Raw genomic sequence first — 16,275 nt, forward strand, 5'->3', positions numbered from 1 at the left:
TATGTGGTCTAAATCTAAGGAGTTTGAAGTTTGCAGCTCTCCACTTGTTGTGGCCTCTCACCTTCTTGATCTACTATTCTTAAAAAAAAAAAAAAATCACTTTAGCCTACACTCAAAATAAAAACAACAAAGTCACCTACCCACACACACACACACACACACACACACATACATATACACATACACATATACACACACATATATATATATATATATGTGTGTGTGTATATGTATGTATGTATGTATGTATATTATCAATTTAACAATTTAACCCTTACACAAAAGAAAAGGGAGATAAATAACTCTTAAACAGTTCATCGGTCAAAGCATTAAATCGACCTAGGGTTTACTTAAACTAGATCAAAGCTCTATCTAGTCATTAAAACCTTGTTTTGAATGATTGGTTAATATTATTGTTGTGAATCAATTTGGTACTTGAATTGCACATCATAATGTGGAAACCAAATTTTTTATGTTGCCTTTTAAAAACAATAATAAAAATATCTGATTGTTATGTCATTATCTTAAAAATATCACAAATACTTTTAAAATTTTAAAATTTCTCATATACACTCCCAAAATGTCATCACCTCTTCAAAGTTTTATTAATCCATATTATACGATATGACCATAGTATCATATCAATTTTTGATATATCATAAAATATATGTTATTTTTTATTTATATTATATCACATAATAACCTTGATGAGATAACATTTCATTTTGCCAAACTAGATCCCTAAACCATCCTTCTCCAAACAGGAAGGGATCTTTCAATAGGAACAATGATAGGGATAGGGACATGCATGAAAATAACTAAAATTCCTGTAATTGGGGATAAGACGAGGATAAGGATAAATATATCTCCAGTTTATCCTCTCTCCTACATATCCCCTAAATCCTTAAATATTGACACACTCTTAAACATTTTGAATGATTATAAATATACTCAAACACATAATAAATATTTTATTATTTTTTCAATAGAAATGAAAAAAAAAAAAAATTTTTCTCGTGGAGATGAAGAAATAAATTTTACTTGCAGAAAAGCGACGAAAATTCCTTGTCATCCCGATATCGGGGATGGGGAAAAGTTTCCCCTATGGGAACAAAGATGGCGATTAGGACATTTGACCCCTCCCCATCTCATTGTCATCCCTACATGGTTCGAATATAGATCTTAACTGAAAACCGAAATGTGGTAAAAATAATTTTAAAAAACAATATATGAGTTCATCATAAACGATAATGCCATAAAATCTTGAATGTGTCAAGATATTTATGTATCTCTTCCATTTTACACCCATTGCAAATCAGCAAAGTGAAGTTAGACTTCCATTTTACATTATAGAAAACAGAAACCCAAAGTTGTATTGTCGTCCGTGAATCAACTATTTTCACAATCATGCAGTTACTCTGTCTTCAAATTTCCCCTTCAGTGCCCAAAAGAGCTTGATAGTTTAGCTCTGTAACTGGCTAGGCCAAGCAGAATGACAAAAATGTATTCAAGCTCAGACATGAAATATAATGACTCCATTCATTATGCACTTCAGATCATATGATTTGAGCTTCTGCAGATAAATCATCCTTTTCCCTGAAAATAGACACTCCAAAAATTGACACATCAAATATTGGTTCCAAAGTGAAGAGCAGACAAATTGGTAAAGAAGAGGGCTTTTAAAAGAATTGAAAAATGTCATTATTTGTTCTGAATAGGCAGGTAAAAGTGATAAACATGTAACATATTAGCATTTTTTATGCCAATCATTTGTTTTAGAGAGCACCACTTTGGTGTAACAACCAACCCAGCTGACTACCAATCCTTGCAACATCAATTGTCACCAAAATAAAATGCGGCAGAATGAATGAAACCAAATGCTCAGGTGACTGAAATTTATGTTTCCAAAATTGACTGACACCCATAACTATTAAGTCAACATTCGTTTACATAATCTCCAAAGGACAATACCCAAAGATATTTCAACTTTTAACTGTGAATCACTGAGCAAGTTGCTAATTTAATCCTAGCATGGTTACATGAAATCTGAATGGTATGTCCGGCATCCAACCTAATTAAAGAGGTCATTACTGTGATCATAAGTTCAATTTATGTGTTATAAAGCAACTAAGGTCTTTCCTACCTTATGAGGTGGAGTTCCCGGTCTCAACATGTGGTTGCCAAATCCAATTTTCCCTTTCTTCTCAGAAGCTTTAAGGATCTGAAAAGAACACGTCAATGTATCATCCACACTCATCATGGCACCAGCATTATCAAATTCACCACAGTAGTTTGGTGCAGAGAATATGGTCACCAGCTGCCGTTTTGCAAAAAACTCATAACCATCTTCCACAACCTAATGAATCATGCCCATATAAGAACACTAATGAAGAACTTTAGATAAGGAATCAGTACATGCTTGCATAAAGGGCAAGAGACAAAGATGGTTATGATGAGATGAAAATGAGTAATAAACAGGTATTTATGTAAGTTAATAAGGGGATTCAGATAATACAAATCCCCCTTCCATGCAAGAAAACTTGCAGCAAAAGTGGAAAAGAACACTTGAGTTACATTACCTGATGAGCTCGACAGACAAGATCGAGGTCATGCTTCTCAAGAAATTCAGCAACCTTGTCAGCTCCAAATGTGTATGACACACCTCTGTCATTCTCTCCCCAGCCTTCAATATCTTTATCAGGATCAGCCCACAAGAGATCACAGAGAAGGCCCTGATCCGGCACATCGACAGGGCGAGCAATATTCCTGATCTGATCTAAGTTTTTCAAATCAGGAGATAACCCACCATGCATGCAAAGGATCTTTTCATCTATGAGAGCAGCAACAGGAAGACAATTAAAGCACTCAGTAAATGTCTTCCACACACGAATATTAAACCTCCTCTTGCACTCATCATAGAAACCATATATTCTGTTGATAGAAGCACATTCATGGTTTCCTCTAAGAAGAAAAAAGTTCTCTTTATACTTGATCTTGTATGCAAGAAGTAGGCATATAGTCTCTATGCTCTGCTTACCACGATCAACGTAGTCCCCCAGGAATAAATAATTTGCAGCAGGTGGATACCCGCCATACTCAAACAATCGTAGAAGATCACCAAACTGACCATGGACATCTCCTGCCAACATAAAATGCAAACCTTATCAGTCATAAAGTAGGCGGAAGTTCAAGAAAGCAAATAAAAACGTATTATTCGCATAAACATACAAAAGTGTGCATATCACATGCTCTTTTAACATAAGAAAGAGAGAGAAGGAATTGCTCTCCTAAAGGAAAAAAAAATCTCCCATTGTTCCCCATAAACAAATATGTGCCAAATTTTGACACAATTATGGGCCAAGAAAACAGAATTTGTAAAGTAGTGATTGCCTTATATGCTTTCCACAGGAAACTCTTAGAATTAATATCGTACAAAAGAAGTATGCCCTTGTAAAGAAAACAGTTTATTACTATGTGATCATATTCTTGAAACTCAGGTTCATTCTTCATCACGCACATTACTTAAGTAGAAATCTCATATCTGTCAATAAGAAAATGGACAAGGATGACCATTCATTCCAGTGCCAACCTCAACTATTTTGGGATAAATGCTCATATTTCCATATCTATGGCCACCTCTATTGTCAATGTAATAATCAAAACTTACGGCTCATCAAACAATTTCTTCTTTGAATTTTCACAAGTCTTTCTCTTCCCTCTCCAGTGTCATCACTTCAACCTCCCTCAACTTATCAGATGTTCGAACCATGATTTGCCAGAAAACACGTCTGTTCGTATGTTGCTCAAATATGCACTGTGAATAATAGATGCTCCACGTAACAGGTAAAAAGCTTCTTCCTTATGTTCCAGTTGTTGCTTACTTTTATTTACTTCTTACCTTCTATGTAATAGTATTAATGCAGCAAAATTGTATATTCTCTATGTACTAGGCTTATATCCTTTCAAGCGTTTCTAGTTTAGTTATTTACTGTTAGAAAACAAAAGTAAATCAAGGCACCATCATAGCACAATGTAGTTCAAGCAAAGGAAAGAAATTCTGAGAAAGGGGGTATAAGATTTCTCCAGAAAACAAGGGAAAGATCCCCCATAAATATATAAGCTATGGAGAAAGGGGAGACAGAATGGATTTCATTGTCCTAATTCTTCTGTAAGTGCACGTGGAGTGTGTGCTAAGCGACAAAAGTTGAAAATCAAGGATAGGACATTATTTTCCAAATTAAGAGTGAATAAGGAAATAAGACAGCATACATTTAACTTTGATGGTATATGCCGGAACAAAATACATTAATAGTCACCCAATTGGCCAAAATTAAACTAACATATGTATTGCAAGCCAAATAGAATTACTATTGGGTGCTGAAATAAATAATAAGAGACTGTACAAATGATGCCTAAGTATCATGTTAAAATCACAGACACAATACCTAAAATATAATCAAAAGATGTACATCAGCCATCCTACATAACCCACATGTTGGAATTTTATGATTTTTTAACATAATCACTCAAAACACTCAAGCCAATTCTTATATTAATCAAACCAATTCAATCATCATGTCTCTTCAAAGCAACTTCACAGCACTTTATTTCAATAATCAACTTTAAAATGTTGATAAAGGATTTTAGCACCATCTGTACCAGTTCTATATCTCGGGATTACTTATAGTAATTTACCATTTGTAACCTCAGTTAATCAGCTCAACCAATTCTATTAACAGAAGCAATTTCTTGAAAACAAACACCTGCTGCATCAAGTCACCGACATCAACTTCAATATAGCCCCATAAAATATAATTAATCAATTAATCAGTGCATTAGCAAGCTACAATTTGCTGTTAAATTCAAATACACAAATTTGCAAAAAATAAATAAAATCAAATTCATGAACAACTGGAAAAAAAAAACACAAATTATTCAAACCGCATAAACAAATAATGGCTAATTAGAAAAAAAAAAAAAATCCTGTTTCCAATTTTACCACAAATCTTTATAGGGGCTTCGAGTTCGAGCAGATTGGGTTGGCTAAGGAAGATCTCTTTGGAGGCGACACAAAGTTGCCTTATTTCAGCTTCTGTAAGCAGCACCTGCTTCGTCGTCCTCCCATTCTTCGCATCAAGGAGACGTCGTATTAAATCGTCAAGCACACTCTCATCCATCAACAAACACAAAACAATCACACAATACTCAAGAATGGAAACCCTAAAAATTTCTACTTTACAAAAGAAATAAAAATCAGATTGTAACGGTTACAAAAATATCTCGTATGGGATTTAACAGAATCCGGTAACGAAACCAGGAGTATCCGGCAGTTTAAAGAGAAAATCGGTGGCCGCCGTTTCCCGCTCGAAGGAGGACTTGACGGAGTTCTGGTGCCAATTCAAATCGACACCAAGGCAGAACGACGTCGTGCAACAACGGTAATGGTACGGTACGGACATAAAAAAAGAGGAAGACAGGGAATGGGCGTTTAGAGAGAGAGAGAGCCCCGGCAAATTGTTGGAGGCCCCAATCTGCAAAATTAGGGAGAATGCGCATTGCACGTGCGTTTGTAATTGTACAATGAAATGAACCGTTCCTACGTTTACCCAGTCATTAGCACTTACACGTGGACAAGATGGATATTTCTGGTAGGCAAAAATTATTCACGAAACGTGGAGGTATATAATTGGTTCCATTTTTTAGCTTATCTATATTGAAATGCTGGAGATTGCTCCTCTTTTGGCGTACTGCCACGTCAGTAACTCAAAAGAGCAAGTCACTCAGCCATCTGGATTACGCTGAGGTCTACCTCACCGGAATATACCAGGCCACACATCAATCATTTTCCGAAAACTATAAGTACTTATCCTTCTTCAGATTTCGTGCCCTAAATTCGTTTTCAAATCCGGAATTCTCCTTCGATAGCCGTAATAGCCATGCTCATCGAACTCTCGGCTCTTCTATTTCATACTTCTCTCTCATTTTGCCTCTCATTCTCTCACAATACTCACGCTCGATTTCATGTTAATTATAATAATTTGTTGTATTGTTGCTGTAGCTGCGTTGTCCGCTGATGGATGCGGTGGAGCTTGAATATCCGGTGGATGTTCCGAAATTCATAGGATCTGATGGTTTCGGCAGAGCTAGTGTTACAGTCAACGAGGTCGTCGCTTGCGAGTCGAACACTCGCGGTGTTTCGATTATTGCGAAGTCTTCGATTGAACGATGTAGTACTTTTCTTAGACAAAAAGGTTTAAATTTTCAACTTTTAATTTTTGCAGTTGTTTTTGGGTTTTGTGATTTAACTTGATTTTGGTTAGATTTATAATTGTGAGCATATCAAATGGATATTGCATTCTGTTTAATCTAATATTTTATTCATGACTCTTCTGCTTCAATTAACAGTTAAATGTGTTATTTTTCCTGAAGTGTGATTATACTTGATATGTTATGCTATCCGGCAGATGCGACAAGTACTGTTAATGGTTCGGAGTCAACATGGGATGAGATTCAGGCGACTGAAATTCGTAAACATGATAATCAGTTACCCAATCGTCTTGTCAGAGACTCATCTGAACAGCTTAAAAATAGGAGCCCCAGTTGTCCTTCAACTTCTAGGTCTGAAGTACAACGAAAACCAGGGAAAATGTTTAGAAGTAGTAGTGGATGCTCAAAGAGACCACGCATGACTCAATCAGAAGATAACATGAGTTCAACTAGAGTCGATGACATAAAGGATATATCCGTTAATGTAGAACCTTATCCGACTACAAAATGCAATCCTCTAGGTAGTTTTATTTTATTTATGAGGTATTAAATCTATTTGATGTGAACTACGTGATTATCTAGTTGATTAGAGCAGAAAATGTTTAATCCCTCTTCAAGGGATTATCTTTGTGATGTAGTAGTACTACCTGAATCTCCATATTTGCAAAATTTCCTACAATTATGTATGCATATATTTAGGAATTTTTAATTTTGAATCTAACCGGCTAATAAGCAAAATTAGCTCACTGCTGTAAATTAGTAGATTTGTTTTTTTCTCTTTTTAAGTTGCTCTGTTCCATATTTTATTGCTATTTAGGTCTAGATGTGGTTTTTTCTAGAGTTTAAGCATCATACTTAATATTCAAAGACTGTTAAAATGTTAAGTTACTATATCCTTTGCCATTTGTTTGTAATTATACTAATTGCATACTGTTTTTCTATTTGGAGCTATATGTTATAGAGAAAAGTCAAATTGTGAAACAAAAGAGCAATGTTAATGGCAAGCGAAGTGATAAGAGAAATTTCAAAAATTCTATGAAAGGCAATTATGATTCCTTATTTGTGAAGGCTGGTTTGGTGAGCTTCTGTTCAGCTGCTGGAGGGAACAGCTTTTTTGGTATGAGATTAATGTAGAAACTGTTTTTGTTAATGTTTTGTGCATGGATTTGTCAACTAGTGCATATTGGCCAACATAAATAAATGAATAAAACATTAATGAAAAGGAAGCAAGATTTATTTATTGCTGTGCTGCTGTAAGATTGTGCTCTCTGCCTGCATAATTTAAGCAAATAGTGGAGATAACGCATTGTAAGGTCTTAGACTATTAAGAGGAAAACACCTTTTTTTGTGCAATTTAGCTGCAATAAGAATTCTTGTTTGTTAAAACTGGTTCTTGTCTATGCTACTTATTACTGAAATTCATGTGTGGACATCAATGTCAGGAGCATATGGTCTGAAGTCAGATATTGATGAAATCACAAAACATGTTGATGATTTGTTATTGAGAGACCTCCTTGATGGCACTTACAAGTGTCCTAGTCTAGGCAATGACAAGGGGAAAAAAGCAACAAATGTGAATGAAAATTTTGTGCAATCAGTTAGAAAGGCGTGCTCTATTCTTCCACTTGCAAAGACTCCTCTGTCCCAAAATTTTACTGAGATGGATAGCTGTACCAACAAGAAACCAGTTGTCTGTACTCCAAACTCCATTTCATCTGTATCAGGTGGTGTCAATGTTGATAAAGGAGATTCCTGCACACCAAATCTGTCATCATGCAACAAGGTTTGTCGTGAGAAATGATCTGGGGTCTTGAATGGGTGGTTTAGTTTTATTTTTACTTATTTACTATAATCATTTATATTATGATCCACCTTGATCTGACTTGAGTATTCTAGGAAACTTTAAAATGCTTTTTAACTTTGTGAAATTTTTAGTTGTCGGACATTATCCATTTCATAACCCATAAATCCATTAATGATTGGTTAATACTTACATTTGTAGTATATTAAACAAAGGACAAAAAAAATCCATTAGTGGATGTACCATTGTAGTGATCCTCCGGGGTTCTACCAACAGGGAATCAGATCTGTCCTTCCGTTTACCATCATTATTTCTTTTCATTGATGGTAGTCTTCATCTATTTTTGATCATCCAGAAGTGTTGTGACAAGCCTGGAACTGCTGCGAACCTTTATTTTCCATTATATCAACCAAAAGTTATTTTGGAAAAGTTGGCACTTCCTCCACCCAAGAATTTGGAGGCCTTGCTTCTGGATGCAGCCAAGCCTTCAGCATCTTCAAGAAACAATTCTGATGTACGTTCAGGCAAGCACATTTCTTCTAGGGCTAGCCTGCCACCATTTCCTTGGTCACATACTTATAATGGGAACTGTAGAACCAATTCTGATGCAGTTAAGCTTTTAACAAGTAGAAGCACATGCCAAGGTCAATGGGCTAGAATAGATAGTAGTGCGACTCTTGGGGCTTCAACTGATTGTTTTACAAACTTGGAGTTGCTCACTTATGATCAGAGTCTTGTTCCCCCATCTACATCTGGTAGCACTCCCTGGTGTGAGTGGGGTTCACCATCTATTGATACAGGTTTCAAATCTTCTCTTCTTAATCCTGGTAAGATTTTCTTGAAGACTCACTTATGAGATTTCTATTGTTGTTTCCCATTGTATGGATGTTTGTGCATACCTATATTATACCCACACCCTCTTGAAGTAATCACAATTAAAAAAAAATTGAAGGCTGGCTTTTCGTTTTCATTTTTTGTTTCAGCCTATGAAATTTGATATATTGTAAGTCTGTCCATTTAGATTATCCCCAGCATCCCTCCCCTCTTTGATTCAGAGTGCTGTTTTTTTATCATTTTGGCTTTAATGAAGATGTTGCTTTCATGAAAATGCAGAATCCGGAGATGAGCAGAATCAGATTTTCCATTTCTTATAGCTTTGTTTAAATTATAACTTGAATATCCCAACTACCTCTGTATCAATGTACCTGTCTATCAATTCCGCTTTTTCTTTCTTTACATGGCATGCACATGGGCATGCAAACATGAACTTTTTTCTTGAAAATGAAATTTAGTATATTTCTCCTTGGTATAATTTCTGTATGAACTTTAATCTAGCTAGCATGAAATTTATATCTACTGGAAGTTGGTTACTCCATTTAAGTTAGACCAGGAGGTGTGCCATGCTCTACATGAAACTTGCTACTTGAAGAGGGTAATATAGTTGATGGTGTGGCTTTGATAAGAGCTTTCTATCTGGCCTTTTACCTGAAATCCTTGAGAAATCAATTTTGTTTATTGTGTTCTATAATAGCTTGATAGATTTAACAAAAGTTGCGTTTAAAAGAGATGTTTCCCTGGCTTTCTTTCATCTGTAATTTTGTGACGTGTTATTGTCTGTGACAGCTGGACACTGCCCAAGAGTTGTAGCTGCTGCTCAAACTCTGTGTGACATGGCAGCTCCATCCTTGAGACAAAAGCCAATATGGCCAAAGAAGCCGTGCCAGAAGGCTATGAAGGCTGGAAAGCCAAAATCATTTGAGAAACCTGAAGTATTTATTACACAGTTTTCAAAATCAGCATCTGGCAATTTGGTGAGAAGAGGTATCAACCAGATAACGCCCCTTAAGAGGCCTAAGCTCAGTACGATGGAGAATAAGAAGAATCCATCTCATACCAGTACAGTAGTATCAGAAAAGGACTAATAAATTGCTCCGCCCCAAGATCTAGTAGATCATCACCCAGTAAATCAGTTAGGACTCAATTGTAGAAACAAAACATTCTACTACCGACAATTTGAGGCAGCAGTCATGTATGATGCCGCTGCTGCCTTCTCAAGTTTTGGATAAGGCTTGCAACAGTCAACACAAAATGCATAAAATAATGTCGGTGGATTGAGATACGGGGAGGAACAGGGCAGATTGATGAAATGGTTGGCTTGTACATATCGGATTCCAGGTGAGATGAAATAGTAATAAGGGATGTCACAGGAGATGAAAGGGGATTGTTGTAAGGATTCTCCTTATACAGACAGGGTTCCAGTGTTGTAACATTAAAGCAAAGTTGTAGAAAAACAGTAGAAAATTCTTTGCCTTGTGTAGAACATTGGATGAGGCAATAGAAAAGTCCGTGCAATCACACTCTGTTTCTGTGTGTTATTACAACTGCATATCCTGATGAGTTCGTAAGGAAAATCTGTTGACATCCAGTTTATTACAAGTGATCCCAAGCATTTTCTGACTAGAATGAACTTGTCCAATTTTGACAGTTTCTTTTTTGGGTCAATATCAGAAATGCAGTTCATCGAATGATAAACCTAATTGAATTAGATAGCTATGACATAATCAAACCAAACGAATAAAATGTTGAATTAAATTGTTCCAATTTCTACTAGGATAATATTCATCGAAAAGTTGCTCGTTTGTGGTCTATTTTTTTGCAAGATAGTCATTTTGTTTATAAGCAACATTGAAACTTAGAATAGACAATTAGTTGCACAAACTCTTCTACGTTAAATAATAGTTTTCTATCATTGTAAAACCATTTTCATGACTTTTTTAATTATAATTGAAGAGTAATTATGGTTCCATAGTACTGGGAGCACACGTTTATCTAATAACGATACCTATCAAGATATGGGTTCGGTTAAAATATTTAAAAATCTTATTGTATCTTTGTTTTTCTATATCAAATTCAATCAGTGTTGAAATAAACTTTTCATTGGTGTTAATATCATTATCAATATTTAGCACGATCACTCGATGAAACGTGGATGAATGCAAGACAAATGACTTATGTTAACGAAAGGATTTAATGATACTAATTCAATAATCCCTATAAAATGTGACATTAAGGGACGTAGCTCGAATAATAGAGTTTGCTCATTTTTTCTCTTTGTTTTCAATTTTACAAAATTAAATTAATTTACAAGAAATATAGAAGAAGGTCCTCCTACAAATCTAAGAAAACATTTGATCCAATAACAAAACCAAAGCCATTGCAAATCCAGGATCAAAACCAGGGTGTACCATCAAAACAAAGACCTCAACCCCAAAAGAAACCCCCCTAATTGTGGCTTCTTTCCTTTTGATTTCAGCCACCACTCTTCTCCTTTCATCTACTACTTTGCATGATCTCTGTGCGTAAGAACCTTCAACTGCATACGCGTATCTTTTATTTGAAGCTCCTCGATACACATGCGCTAGCACATTTCGATTCCCTGAAGAATGCCCTTCTGCTTCTTGACACTGTAAATTGGCCTCTTCCATGACTTATCTCTACCACACCCATCATCATCATCATTATCATCATCCCCTTCTCCTTTGTAAACCAGCCAGCTATGGACTATCGTCAGCTTCTGCAAACCAAATGCTAACCCACTTAATAAAATTTAGGGGTCTTACAAGAAAATAAACTAAACTGAACCAAACTAGTATTCAAACCAATAATCAAACTGGAAAACAGAGTATTTAGAATTCTGATTCAGTTATTGGGTAGGATTTTAGCCTGTTGGAGAAGTAAGCGAAAATAAAAACAATATAAATGAATGATATATAAATGTGATAGATTAATCTTTAATATAAACTTATAATTCAATATAATTCTATATGCTATCAAAGCGAGCCCACAACTAAATGGGCAACGCACCTCCCTCAAACAGCGGATCTAACGCCTATGATACCCAAAACAGCCTATGGTAAACTGTGATAGATTAAACTTTAATATATAAACCAATTAATATTGTTTTTATGTAACATGAGTTTAAATCTTCACACTAAATCAGTTTTTTTAATTTAAAACGTTCCTTCAAAATCCATTTCCCAGATTACTCCTTCAACAAAGAAGGATTCCGTTCTACCATTCTGGATGAATTGAAAAGAAAAATTGAAAAAAAAGGTGAAGTTTGAAGCCAGAATGGCTCCTATTGAAACTCTTAACTAAGATTCTAATTAATATATATATTATATTAGACTACCTTTCGACGTCGCATTGTGAGGAGAGATTTCCCGGCGCCATCCATAAGAACAACTTCTTCAGGACGTCCTCCCATGTAATTATCGACTCGATAAGCAAGATTTCCATTTGTGTCGATTACCGTAAATCCATTGCAGCTTGTTATAAGCGATTTTCTCCAAACTGTCAACGATGTGCAGTGATCATTCAGATCAATATTATCAATCTTGAATTCAGCAGCTGCTTCATCTTCTGTGTGTTCTTCATCATGGACTGATCTTGACAAAGACTTCAAGAAAAGAAACATTTTTTTATCTTTCCTTCTGCCTAAAGAGGACATGGGAACAGAATCCAGATAGATAGATATTTATAGCTAGCTTTACCTAACTGGGGTCTTGGCTGGTATTCTAGACGACTTCACGTTAGAACATGTGGCACGTGTATGCTTAATCTTTGGTACATTTGCCTGGTCCAGGATTCCAATGTCCACGTTTGATTGTGAGTTAGGTCGTGTTTCTTTGTTTCAGCAGTGATGACAAGAAAGAGAAGCTGGGGGTGAAAACCAAGGGAGCTTTACTGTTGCTGTTTCCATCGAATTTTGGTGCCAGTTTAACTTCTAGTACGTGGCTTGTTGGCCATTCAACCAGAGCCAGGTCCATGCTGATGACTACGACAAAAAAATATATATGGGAGCTATTTTAAGTTTATCCAGGAAAAACCAAAATTGTCACTTTTTGGCTCCGTTTATACCATTTATTACATTTTTTATATAATAAATATTTATATCACAAAATCTAAGCATTTTTTAAAATAACTTTATATTTGACCAGAATGTGAAATTTATATATTGGTTGCCCTTCAAATAAATTTCTCCCTTACAAATTCTTGCACAATGATTCTGTGGCTACCTTGTTGAGATTCCAAGTCAATTTGAGTGAGCTTGAGAGAAGCCTATTTTAACTTTTCAATTCAGACCCCAATTTGGAATTTTAACGTAAGTTAGAATCCCAAGAGTCCCATGAGGGTGGATTTGAGTCGAATTGATCGAAACTTTTTTGACTTGGCTTGACTTAAGGTCTTATATGAGTTACGCTTCAAAAAGTGAAATTCTTGATCTTTTAATTCGAATAGGGGTCACAAAAGAGTGGAGCGTACTGCCCAATTAAAGTCACGAGCCTATTTATAGTTACAACTGTTGTCATAAAAGTAGCTTAAGAATAAGAAAAAGAGTATTTGATGTAACATTGTCAATCAATATTTGAATTGAATTATCAAATTAAAGTTTTAGTTTAAATTAGACTAATTCAAATCGGACATGAATTCTAGGCTATATTGACACATTTGAATCCGTTCCCTAAATAAACATATCTAGAACATTAGGTGACTTTTATGCCATGTTTAACCCAAAATATCTGATAGAAAATCGTTTATTTCAAAGTTCTGCTGTCACTGTGACATATCTAAGTTCGTTTTTACCCATGCTGAACTAGAAAGCCATCCACAAGATTATATAAATACTCTTCAAACACGTCTCCTTTTCTAAGAGGTGAGAAAATGGTGCCATTGACAGCAGCCTGAAGAAGAAGCAGACTCCTACGGTTGAACTGTTGAACAAAATTCTAAATCCCCGTCATTACCCTTCGATAATTCTGATGATTTATGTTGACAAATGATGACGAGGATATAACATAAAGCCCAGAGGCATGCAGATTAATTACAAGTGTAATTTTGACTATAAACATGAATGGAGTCGTTGAATTCTTCTGCGTAAAATCTTATGAAGTAAAAAAATCAACATATATTTATATGTATATATGTATGTATGTGTAGATTTGCTATTGGTTCTCTTTACATCAGTCAATTCAAATTGATTATGTTGCTTTGATCTGCGGCAGCCAACCATGACCATTAAAATCCAGTACTTTGTCAAACTTATGGTTCCGGCTTCCTTTTATTTACAGCCAATCTGAGTTAAACACGCCATTGATGCTCTTGAGGTCACTTTCGGAGCTTCTTCTGTTCATCTGAACATTATATTTCTATGAGCCAAATTGTTTCCCATTTGGAGGTCATTTCACTGTTGATGAAAGCATTAAAAAAATCACCACAGGAGGTGGATTTCCTTGAAGGTCTTTTCTGTATTTAGTCAATCAAAACGCCTAACATCAGAAAAAATAAACAAGGAATTAAGTTCTCTACGGCTTTGGTAATTCTAGCTGGCTTTCTTCTACAGATTCATGAAGCTTGCGTGGATGGACACGCGGCCTTGTTCAGAAGCATTGAAGGTTGAAGTAGGTGTAGATATGGCGGGTCCCTGGGAGATACTATTCCCTGGTAATTTTAGAAAAATCTTACAGGAAGAAGAAGAAGACGGTGTCAAATATCAAACCACGTGCATATTTTGCTAAGCAGTGATGTTGATCTGCAGAATCTTGTCGCTGTCTACTTTGCCAATCTTTCAATTTTTTTTTGGCCAAAGGACAATTTTCCACCCAAGATATACTGTTTTTCTAAGTTTTCTTCCATTAATTTTAAAAATATCAGTTATCTATTCATAATAGATTAAAATTAACGGTTTCAAATATAAAATTATTATTTTATCTGTATTATTAAAAATAAACTTAAATTTGATTTTATTTTTCTCCCCTAAACCTTAAAAATTAACAATTTTTTTTAACCTAAGTTTTAAAAAAATAGCATTTTCCCCCCTAGGGTTTTCAATTTTTGGGAATTAGTTTTCCAGTGTCGTTTTTTCCTCTCTGGCGACCTCTAGGCGACACTTCTTCCATCTTCAACGCAGCCTCCTTTCAGCGGTTGTCCTGGGCACAATCATCGACGAAGACGAATCGTCTTCGTCTCTAGACGAAGATGACTCGTCTTCGTCGACGATCGTACCCAAGACAACCGTCGGAAGGAGGCCAAGCCAGAGAGGAAGAAGCGTCGCCTGAAGGTCGCCGAAGAGGGAGAAACGACGTCGGAAAACTAACTCTGAAAAATTGAAAACCCTGAGGGCGAAAATGCTGTTTTTTAAAACTTGGGTTAGAGAAAAATTGTTTGTTTTAAAATTTTAGGGGAGAAAATGAGATAAATTTTTTAGGGGTTAGGGTTCCGTTAATTTTAATAGTCTATGAGTGGATAAATAAAATTTTCAAAGTTAATTGGGGGAAACTTGAGAAAACCACGTACTTTAGGTGAGAAATAGTCCTTTGGCCTTTTTTTTTCATTTAATGACCGGACCTGCCGATTTTGTTAAATAGATAAATTTCAGAGTATAGTAAATGAATCCATAACTATTAGATTTGGGGTCTTTTAGATCTTTAAACTCTCTTTCAACTTCTTGTTTGAGTTGAATCATGAAAAAGACTTTTGAATATAGAAGAATTATTTTGAGATCAGATTGAGATTAAGGAGATGAACTCAATTAATAATTTAATTCTATATTTAATATGATTCAAATCAAATTCCAATATTGGGATTAGTTTGACTCATTTTGTTCTATTCGATTTCAAATCATTCAAATCTAATCCAACCTTTTTATCTACCTCACCACAAATTATTATTGTGATTAAGCTTCTAATATGTGTTGCTGATTTATTTTGCATAATTTTGATGTGTAAGCAATAGGCTGGATGGGATATGAGCTGACTCGCGTTTAGATCGCTACTCAGATTGAATGATTTGACTTCAAGCAAGGCAGCCTCAACTCGAGATTGAGTCAAAATAGCTCTATTCAATTGAGCCACCATAAAGTTATTGGCAAAATCATCTTTTCTAAAGGCTTTTCATCTTGTCCAAAAATTCATCATCTTCTTCATTGACCTCTTTGATGAACTTATTATCAATCGAACAAATCTAACTCATTATTGAGTTGATTATTTTAAATTAAAGTTAAACTGACTCTTGTTCGGACTCAGTTTAGTTGACTCAAATCAACCCTACATACATTGAATGGAGCTTTGAGTTTCATGGGCCACAGGATTAGAAGCTTGGGATTCTTTTGATGTCAATGGGCTTAATAGTTTTGATGACCAGAGGGG

General features: G+C 35.4%; 3 protein-coding genes across 8 annotated transcripts; 1 reads left to right on the forward strand and 2 right to left on the reverse strand.

The window, feature by feature from the left end:
• Positions 1-1,199: 1,199 nt before the first annotated feature.
• On the reverse strand, positions 1,200-5,551 carry LOC123204128 (serine/threonine-protein phosphatase PP1-like). 2 transcript variants are annotated; one of them, XM_044620696.1, is made up of 4 exons: positions 5,000-5,551; positions 2,580-3,139; positions 2,144-2,221; positions 1,200-1,596 (listed from the first exon to the last, which is right to left on the reverse strand). In XM_044620696.1, exons 1-4 carry the CDS (start codon positions 5,175-5,177, stop codon positions 1,585-1,587), a joined length of 828 nt encoding a protein of 275 aa, XP_044476631.1. In that variant the 5' UTR covers positions 5,178-5,551; the 3' UTR covers positions 1,200-1,584. The 2 variants fall into 2 exon arrangements, with proteins under 2 accessions (XP_044476631.1, XP_044476630.1); XM_044620695.1 differs by having other exon boundaries at positions 2,144-2,356; positions 5,000-5,545.
• Positions 5,552-5,791: 240 nt separating this feature from the next.
• Positions 5,792-10,423, forward strand: LOC123204127. Of its 5 annotated transcripts, XM_044620690.1 has the most exons (7): positions 5,792-5,927; positions 6,059-6,251; positions 6,465-6,788; positions 7,229-7,384; positions 7,710-8,050; positions 8,424-8,895; positions 9,692-10,423. In XM_044620690.1, exons 2-7 carry the CDS (start codon positions 6,074-6,076, stop codon positions 9,988-9,990), a joined length of 1,770 nt encoding a protein of 589 aa, XP_044476625.1. In that variant the 5' UTR covers positions 5,792-5,927; positions 6,059-6,073; the 3' UTR covers positions 9,991-10,423. The 5 variants fall into 5 exon arrangements, with proteins under 5 accessions (XP_044476625.1, XP_044476627.1, XP_044476624.1 ...); XM_044620692.1 differs by lacking the exon at positions 9,692-10,423 and adding an exon at positions 9,182-9,685 and having other exon boundaries at positions 5,833-6,251; XM_044620689.1 differs by having other exon boundaries at positions 5,852-6,251.
• Positions 10,424-11,144: 721 nt separating this feature from the next.
• LOC123204116 (protein LURP-one-related 17-like) lies at positions 11,145-12,598 on the reverse strand. Its single transcript, XM_044620675.1, is given in 3 exon segments — positions 11,145-11,507; positions 11,510-11,642; positions 12,261-12,598. Coding segments are annotated over 3 exon segments (714 nt in total). The 5' UTR covers positions 12,579-12,598; the 3' UTR covers positions 11,145-11,244.
• Between the last annotated feature and the right edge of the window lie 3,677 nt (positions 12,599-16,275).

Source organism: Mangifera indica, chromosome 20 (assembly GCF_011075055.1).
Source record: "Mangifera indica cultivar Alphonso chromosome 20, CATAS_Mindica_2.1, whole genome shotgun sequence".
Lineage (NCBI taxonomy): Eukaryota > Viridiplantae > Streptophyta > Magnoliopsida > Sapindales > Anacardiaceae > Mangifera > Mangifera indica.